General features: G+C 32.9%; 1 protein-coding gene across 3 annotated transcripts; it reads right to left on the bottom strand.

The window, feature by feature from the left end:
- Positions 485–8685, bottom strand: LOC107610065 (putative cyclin-B3-1). 3 transcript variants are annotated; one of them, XM_021107629.1, is made up of 23 exons: positions 8559–8685; positions 8324–8381; positions 8165–8228; positions 8036–8068; positions 7505–7535; positions 7327–7375; positions 7137–7227; positions 6696–6756; positions 5428–5482; positions 5263–5338; positions 5107–5142; positions 4949–5018; positions 4764–4812; positions 4588–4681; positions 3678–3723; positions 2994–3284; positions 2790–2912; positions 1830–1919; positions 1548–1709; positions 1404–1463; positions 1192–1290; positions 834–1012; positions 485–749 (listed from the first exon to the last, which is right to left on the bottom strand). In XM_021107629.1, exons 1-23 carry the CDS (start codon positions 8574–8576, stop codon positions 617–619), a joined length of 1968 nt encoding a protein of 655 aa, XP_020963288.1. In that variant the 5' UTR covers positions 8577–8685; the 3' UTR covers positions 485–616. The 3 variants fall into 3 exon arrangements, with proteins under 3 accessions (XP_020963288.1, XP_020963289.1, XP_016167623.1); XM_021107630.1 differs by having other exon boundaries at positions 4964–5018; positions 5263–5344; XM_016312137.2 differs by having other exon boundaries at positions 5263–5344; positions 8559–8684.

The following is a 9305-nucleotide window of genomic DNA, read 5'->3' on the forward strand; positions in this document are numbered from 1 at the left end:
CACATGTAAAATGACTTTACACTAACACTGTATCAAAATCACATTCTTAATTTGATGCACTGACGGTGTAAAACATTTTACGCAATCGTGCAATTACAACTGTTTTCTTGAATGGCCATTCATGTGGTCAATATAAAAGGTAGTTATTTTTGTTAATATAGTATTATGTAATTGGATGCATGTGTAAAATAGTTTTACAGTTATAGTACAAAAGAATTTAGTTTTGATGCAATATAAAACATTTTACACAATCCTACAATAACAACTGTTTTAAATAACCTTTCATGTGGCCAATAATCAATTACGAGAGTTATATTTTAATTGGTTGTGAATTTGTGATGGTTGTAGTGCAAACCCATTAAAAAAGAGAAATAGAAAAATTTGTACTATTTGCAATAATTTCATAATAATTGATTGGTTAATTTTTAAATTTTGTCAAGTAATTAAAATTATTGACATAACATTGTTAGAGAAAAATTTAACCTGAAAGAAATTAGTATCAACTTTTATACTGTAAAAATAGATGGATAAAAGATGGTATCACAAATGTAGCTACAACATTCTAAGATTTTTTTTTTTAAGTTTGACATATTATAGTATAAGATTGCAGCTAAAATCAGGGAAGGCTATCCAACGGTCTTACGGCTGCAACCAAACGTAGCTCCTTTCTTGAGTACTTTTCATATGTAACCTTTAGCTTTCCAATCCTAGCAGCTTTATGGAGTTTCAATATCATTTCGGCACAACCCCTACAAAAAATTACAGTCAACATGAATAAGAATTAACACATTTTGAATTTGGATATTGATTTTTTTAAGAGTAGAAAGAAGTGCCTCATTTGTGAAATATCATAGTGTGCATGCTTCTGCAGCAATGGCGTCCATGGCGGCTCAATTTGCAGAGTGCAACGTGCAACATAGAGAGCTGATGCACATAATAATGAGGGCTTGAATGCTATAGCTTCATATTCAACCAAGCATAGGTCAATGAGAAAGAATGCCATGTGTTCAAGCTGGACAGAGAAAATTAGAAACCATCAATCTTAGAAAACTACTATACAGTATAAGACACTTCCTTAACCAAACGACCAATTTATCATCCAAATTAACTAATCATCCTTCAACCTAGCAGCATTAATATTGGTTCAATACACCATATTCGAACAATTAACCGTCGGAGTTGCATATATACCTTACTATCTGATTGTGCAGCCTTTAGAAACCTCACCAAGAAAACATAAGGAGTAGGAACATTCAAACGAAACTTCAATTTTCTAAGAATAAGCTTCTCCTGAGTAGCAAAACCATTCCACAGGTTAGAACACAAACCATGAGATCATGGGTGTTAAGCCATTTACAGGTCCAAAATAAAATAAAAAACTGGATAGCAATGCAATTGCATACCATTCCAAGCATTTGATCTCTTGTATATGACTCAGCCGAGATGCTTATTAAATCTTTGACCTACGGGGAAAACATTAGAGTCAATGATAAATCATGTTCCTTTTTCTTCAAGAAAAGATGTTTGACAAAAAGGATAATTCATACTCTAGGATGCCAAAAGTCCTCGTATTTTGAAGCCAGCAAAAGTGCTGTAAGACCAACTAATTGCATATCTGTCTTTTCTATTTTCACCATGGAAAGATATTGATCTAATAATGTAACTGTGAGATATAGTGTTTCTGGCATCAAATCAAACTTCATGTGTACCTGTAATAGGCAAGAATGATATCCAAAGAAAAAATGATCATAAAACATAGTTAAGCACTGAAAAAGAAAGTGACATACACATGAAAAGTCATCCCATAGATGGCAGAACTAAATACATACTTCAATCAACCAGTTGATCAAAATGCCCCGCATATAAGGTGTAATTTCTGTCTGAATGCACATGTAATTTGCCAAAGATGGATTTTGCGCCTGCATTTAATTAAAAGCACATTGAAATAACCAAAAAATGTTGATTGAAATTCCAGAATAAGAGGGAAACAAATAACATCAATTTGCATAGGCTCTGACGTTAGTGCCATCTGATTTATGCCAATCAAGAAGAAGACAAAATGAGTCAAACAATGTGGTAGAAATAGACAAGTTTGCATCATGTCTTAAACATATAAAACTATTGAAAAAGTGTAACATCAAATAACATTTGTGGCTCATTCCTTTCTCCTCAGAATTTTGCATCTGCAGTGTAGCACTTATAGAAAGTTTTGCACGCATTTAAGCATATCAACTTTGACAGTATTGGTGTGTAGTAATTGCTATGACAGTTCCTACAAGATTGGGATGACTTCCACCCAACTTCAACAGTTCAAAACAAGCTGGGTGACAACCACTAAAACATGCAATAATTCTAAAGAAATGTCACTACTGAATTATATTATATCTAAAAGCTAAACAAACTTGTCGCTGAAAATGGGGAGTGAAACAAATGTCTGTTAGAACAAGTTAAAACATTTTAGGATATCATATTATTAAATTCTGGGACCAAATTATATGTATGTTCTCCCTAGTTTGGCTTTGAATTTTGTTACACCCCTAACATTCCCCACGGATGAAATAGTAGTTTTTCTATAATTATATTTGATGCAAGAAACATTTAAGTTTATAGAAATGTCCAAAGCAGCTTATTAATTAAGATCAAATTTTTTTACTCAATTATTTACTTATTCTGCAGTCAGTAAAGCAACTAAAACTCTAAAAGCCTAGAGTTGTTGGAACACAACATGACCAAGCATCATCAAAGAGAAAGAGGCACACTGATATGCATCAGAATGTTATGAATATTACCTCACTAACCCAATAGTACTGATATATGTCATCAACATATTCAGGTACTTCTAAATGATTGCAATCATTGTCTATATTTGGTAGGTTATCCTGCTGGCTAACTTCACACGTTTGCTTGAGAAGCTGCAAAATAAGGCTACATGTCACATAAATTTGAATAAAAAATGAAAAGGAAAAAATGGTTTGGCACACACTGTGAACAACCTTAGATCCTTCCATCAATGAACTAGTATAAGATTTTTTGCGTCTTGACTTTTTCATTAGAATGAGTTCTGGCAAATGTACTCCCAAATTTTTCTCTCCATCAGATGGAACACATCCTTGATTTGCATCATTGGAAACTGATGCTAAACCATTCACTGGAAGAGGTAATGGAAGTGCTTCCTCATCCTGAGACAATATTGCAGCATTTGATTGTGATATGTTCTGACCTGATATGCATTTAGGTTTTAAAGTCATGTGATCAGTAGAAGCGATGACTTTAGTCTTAAGAGGCTGCAAACAAGAAGGTAAAATTCAGTTTGATACATTATATGGCAAATCTTCTATAAATAGCTATATGCTGTAAATAATTTGCACAATCTTTAACATCGAGAGAATATTATTCAGCTTCTATCATTTCAAGAGTGAACCATTTTGACTTGTCTTTCTCCTTTTAAAGTATCAGAATGTGTAGAGGAATCACATACACACATAAAAGGTTTTCTGAATAGAGTTTCACCTCAGCACACTACATAATTCCCCTTCACTAGAATTATACAACAATGGCACATAAATTCCAAATTGAATACAAAATAGGTACAGAAATGTGCCTAGCCTCAAAGAATAGTAAGGTAATTCTAAACAATTTCTGCATTGTTCAATCAAATACAGCAACTATAGACATACCATGATGTACTTCCTTGAAGATCCATATAAAACTTTGGATTGACTCCTGCATTCAACATGAATTGCAAGAAAGTTACAACGAATGTCATCGTATAAGTTATCAGCTTGAAAAATCTAAGTCTAAAAGCAACACCCAGTAAAAGAAAATATGGTAACAGATAATACAACACCACGGCATCCAGGTAAATAGAGATTTTGGAACTCCCATGTTTTGAAAACACATGGGTTTTGCTTGCTCAAAGAAAGGATCTTTTGCTTGACATCCACACATCGAATATTAACTTGCAAGAGAGTACAAATAAAAAACACAAGTTTACTTAATAGAGAATACCAACAAAATGAAACAAAAAAAGATGTCAATCCATGTTGCTGGCATGATTGTGTAGGACTATAACAAGACCAAAATTGTGGAAGCAAATAACTGTGCAATGATAATTCACTATCTCTTATTTAGATGGAAAACATTAAATATATGAAAACTCTGCCCTTATTTTGAATTTAGGCCATAGAGGCATTCTCCACATATCAACTAGGTGTTTGAAAAATGGTCAAGGATAAAATTCCTGCAAAACAAAGAATCAAATTCTACAAGTTTTCAACTTTCCCTTATAATTTTTAATTGCTAACATATAATATATTATTAGCAATATGTAAATTTGATAGCACCATGAATCACTTTATTCGGTAACTTTAGTCTTAATATTGATCCTTTCATGTATCCTCTCTTTAGCCACAGCAACCTAAGTATTTTCTGAGGTGATTGCTACCAAATACCAATGTTTCTAGAATGATTACCACCATTATAGGTTGACTTGCTAGATTCATCCTATATTGCAACTTAAAGACAAACTAAAACAGCCAAAATGTTTATGTACAGTGTAAAACTATGACAAAATTTATTATTGCTTACGTTTGAGTAAAGCCATCACTCACTCGTATCTTCCGCACATTGTTTCTTGCATTAGTTAGCTGGGAACTAACTCTTCTACTTGCTGTTGCCTTAGCTGAAATGACAATAGGCTTAGTAGATATAGTATAACTCAATTCATTGAAATTTACAGATTGCTTATCCATGAGACAACTCACAGGGGAGAGAACTTCGTGCCTTTGCTGTTTCAGAACTTCCAGCACTTTCCTAAAATGAAGTAAAGTGGGGTAACATAAAAAAGAAAATAAAATAAAAAATATATTTAAAGAACAGAAGAAGAAAAAGAAATACATGAAGAGAAAATATTGTATTGCCTGGAAAGATAAACCATTGTATTACTCACATCTGCTCTGTATACCTTCCTTGGTGCTGGTAAGGACTTCCTTGGTATTGGTAAGGACTTCCTTGAATTACTTGAAAAGGACAAATAAATACTCTGGTTTCAGCCATATTTGTATTCATAAAAATTAGAATCGATCAACAAATAAATACTTCACAGACCTTGGATTTGTAGGTAATATAGGCTTCTTGGCAAACCTAAAAGAAAACGAATTGCCACATAATTTCTTTAGTGAAGTGCTTGGGACGATAAACATGAACCTCAATAAATCCACTATCATGTGTCATGTGACAAACCAGAGACAAAATGTGGAGTACCTGTCTTTTGTGACAACTGATGGGCCTCCATGTGAATTATACTTCTGATCCTTTGAAGCTGGTCTCACATCTGTGCCTGGTTCTTAATTCAATGAAAGGGAGATAAAGACCTTAATAAGACATAGAGCATTCAAATAAAAGTATATCAAACAGAAAGGTATTCACCTTTCTTTGGAGCATCTGACTGGACATCATTGCTTCTATTTCTTTGCAGTATTCCCTAATTTAAGCAAGAAAAGTGATCAGGAATGAGAACTTTGTAATCGTTGACCAAATCAAATTTCATATGCTATCATTTCATATATGCTGCCTTTATAACATGCTAGTCCCAGCGCCCGAAAACAGGATAAGTTCCACAATCAGTTCTTCTTAATGATAGAAAATGTGGGAGAAAATTGGCACAGGTGTGAATGTGATGTTAGATGCCTGCTGATATATCCGATCATATAGCTTTGCTGCCACTATATCCTACAGGCTACCATTTCCAGAAGGTTGTGTTGTTATATGATAACGATCTTGATAGAAATAAAAACCAAAATTTACCAAAATATGCTGTACATAGGATGCCAGTTCTGGTATCAGGTAAACAATATTACAGAACATGCAACTGTTGTAAAGGTACTATATAAATAAGGGAAACAACAACAAAAACCTTTTAGTCCCTATGTGGATTCAGCTACATAGATCAAATGACTCAATTGTGCACAAACCATTTACATCTAAGTCCATAATGGTTCATCCATAGGTTTTTCTTCAGTCTGCTCTACCTCCATGAAACTTACTGTCTCACCCATCCCCGGGTGTTAGAGTGCATTACAGGACATATAGTTCACTGCCCACACAGCTATTCCACGTAGTACACATGAACAGTGTAATTTAGTTGACAATTAGGTGGTTAGATTAACATCAATCCAGTTTCAACTGTATCAATGTATGGTTCATTTTCTCTCTTTCTGAGCAGCATTTTCTAACTTTCTTTCTTTTACTCAATTTGCTGACCTCTCAGACTATAGCATCAAGATGAACTGTTATGTAGCATTTCACCCTAAACTTGTATGCCTTATTAAGTGATTCCTAGAGTTTAGAGGTGCAGTTTTATTCATTGTATCATTAGGGGTTATCATAAACATTAAATAGGTCTAGTGGAAGAGGAAAAGTTCTAGTACACTCATGGAGAAAGAGCTTTTTTCTTTGTTTACATGTATTTCAACTATACAATAACTAAAAGTATGAGAGGGATACAATAGTAAAAATTTGGGGTAGCTAAAAAAGCCAGGTGGAGGAAGAAAGTTGGGATTATGTGGAGAATGTTACGAATGACTCGGTAGATAGAAGAGACTACTACCAAAGAATTAAGAAAACGCAAAGCAACAAGGAAACAGGAAAACAGAAAAGAGACATAACAGATAGTAACCAATAACTATTTTCCATACCGTGAAGGATTTCCTCAAGGTGATACCACCCCCTTTTTTAATGTTTGAACCTGCTAAACCCCTAAGAAAGCACATAAGACACAAAAGTCAAATAATATTCAGCAGTAAAGAAAACAATGTTTGGACGGAATAAAGTGACATAGAAATAATATACTATCTTATCTTATTCAAGCAAAAGTAAAGATGTTATGTTAACCTGTTTGAAATTATGTTGCAAAAATAATATAACAATTTCTTCTTATATACCATAGGCCTGCCTATATTTCAAACAAAATATTAAAAACAGGGATAAAGTTAAGCTCGCCACTGGACCTATCATAAATTCAAAACATCTCTAGACAAAATAGTTGATATAGCAGTATCTCTGTCATCCAACATACGAAGCAAGTTACACTCACTTGCAAACATTCCATCTCTTAACAGAATAATGAAGATACTCACTTCATTTTGGAGCTGTCACGTCCAATATTTGTTGCAGAGTTTCCTTGAACATTACTAACATCAGCCAATGCCTTTCTCACATTTGTATTTGCTACCAACATCCAACATAAGAGAAAATGACAAATGTGTTTCGCAAACATAAACATATTTTTTCAAAATGTAATAGGAAACTAGTCCAGTTAAAACTTACCAGAAGTAACATATTTGCTATTGCTTTTATCCATACTTTTGAAGCCTCCCTTCACCAGTGAAGTTACAAAATAATTATGTATACAGTGAGTAAGAAATCGCATAACAAAAAATTCAAAGGCACAAATACAAAGACACTTTATTTAGCATTTGGAAAGTTAAGTTTAGAATTAAATTACCTTAGGATTACCAGCTACTGTAGCACTCTTTCTTCATAAATTGCAAAGTGGTGGGAGAAAAAACAAATAGAGTATTAGATTGCTCTTTATACTCAAGAAACTTAGATTACAATCTAAAGAAAACAAGCGACCATTCTGCCATAACATGTGTCACATTGGTTTCCAAAAGAAGGCAACAACATCAAACCTTGCCTTACAAAATCATAAAACAAGGTAGCACCATAGCAGCTTTGTACTCATATATGCCCTACAAGTGTTCCAATCCTAGGAAGAATCTAAACAAAGAAAAAGTTTAATTCTTAAAGCTCGACAAACTAACACCTCCTTATAATGTATCTAATATCCCAAAGAATTAAACAACAAAACGAAACCGAAAACATTCACTGTTAGATATAACGAGAACAAAGAAGAACCAATTAACAATCAGTTCCAGAAGTAAGTATTATACTATTTTTGACAATCTCATCTCCGCTCTACCAAAAATTCAAAGAGCAGAATTTATGCCTTCCAAAATCAGAAAGTAGGACATACCTCGAAGTTGCACCTGCTTCTCTCACAGATTTCCTAAAAAGAGATTCAAATTATTTTCTTATAAATAAATTGTAAGCATAACTACGCATAAATTATACAGTATCCATCACACACGCAAAAGACACTTACATGAGCACATTGCCAACTTTAATCCGTTCATTTTCCATAAGGACCTTGAAATTCCTACCACCAACTGCTCCAAACATATAGTAGAACACCAAGAAGATTCAAGAAAAATTAAAAATAAAATAAAATAAAATTTGTAACATAAACAAATATAAAAGATACCACTTGGCCGAGGTTCGCGACTGTCAGGGATCCGGGATGAAACCTCTCTAGATTTTCCCTGAAACATGCAACAACGAAACAATAACCACGAAAATAAGATAAGATTAGAAAATAATAGAAAAAAAATGCCAGAACGTTCGTCGAAAGAAACATGCGAGTTGGAAGTGAGGATTACGTTGAAAGAAAAATTGTAAAATTCAGGGTAATAAACAGATCGGAGTTGAGCATTACTTACCGTGAGAGAAGAAGCCATTGAGATTTCTGGCTTTCCTTTCTGCTTTAGGTGGATGCGATTTGAGTTATGGGAAAAATATCCGTTGAAAATTGAATGGGAAGAACACCGCGCATATGCTTATGATTTTAAAAATGCGTGTTTTTACTTTGATGCCCCTCTGCCTTCAAGAATTCAAGGGAAAAATAATATAATTTACCTTTTTTTTTTACTATATATTGTTTTTGGGTGATGGGTGTTATCTCCAAAAATGATATATTATGTGTGTTGTTAGGGACGGATCCAGAAATGATATTATGGGGGGCCAATAACACATATAATATTAAAAATTATGTAAAAAAATTATATAATATAAGATGTATTATAAAAATATACGGATAGAGAATATATTTTAAAGTAAAAAAATATGTGTATACTTTTTATTAACGAAGTGGTCGATTCTTCGTATCATAAAATTCATCGATAATAGAATTTGTGTCAAAATTTTTAACAATTTTCTTTTCAATATAATTAAAAGATAATTAGCAAGAAATTCATCTTTTATTTTATTTCTAAGTTATTTTTCACAATATTCATAGTTGAAAAAGATCTCTTAATTATAGCAGTTAAAACAGAGAGAATTAATACCAAACAAATAAAAAAAACAGCCACAAGAAAAAAAAGAATTCACTTTATGAGATTTAAAAATTTTTATTTAATTAAAAAATATTAGTAATAATATCTTTTTCAGATTTTTTTAATATTGTTACT

The sequence above is a fragment of the Arachis ipaensis genome, chromosome B07 (assembly GCF_000816755.2).
Source record: "Arachis ipaensis cultivar K30076 chromosome B07, Araip1.1, whole genome shotgun sequence".
Taxonomy (NCBI): Eukaryota; Viridiplantae; Streptophyta; class Magnoliopsida; order Fabales; family Fabaceae; genus Arachis; species Arachis ipaensis.

Coding starts and splice junctions, on each gene's coding strand:
- LOC107610065 (XM_016312137.2), bottom strand. Junction 5,143..5,262: donor TCAGTTGTCACAAAAGACAG/GTACTCCACATT, acceptor GTTTTCTTTTAG/GTTTGCCAAGAAGCCTATAT. Junction 5,019..5,106: donor ATATTACCTACAAATCCAAG/GTCTGTGAAGTA, acceptor GTCCTTTTCAAG/TAATTCAAGGAAGTCCTTAC.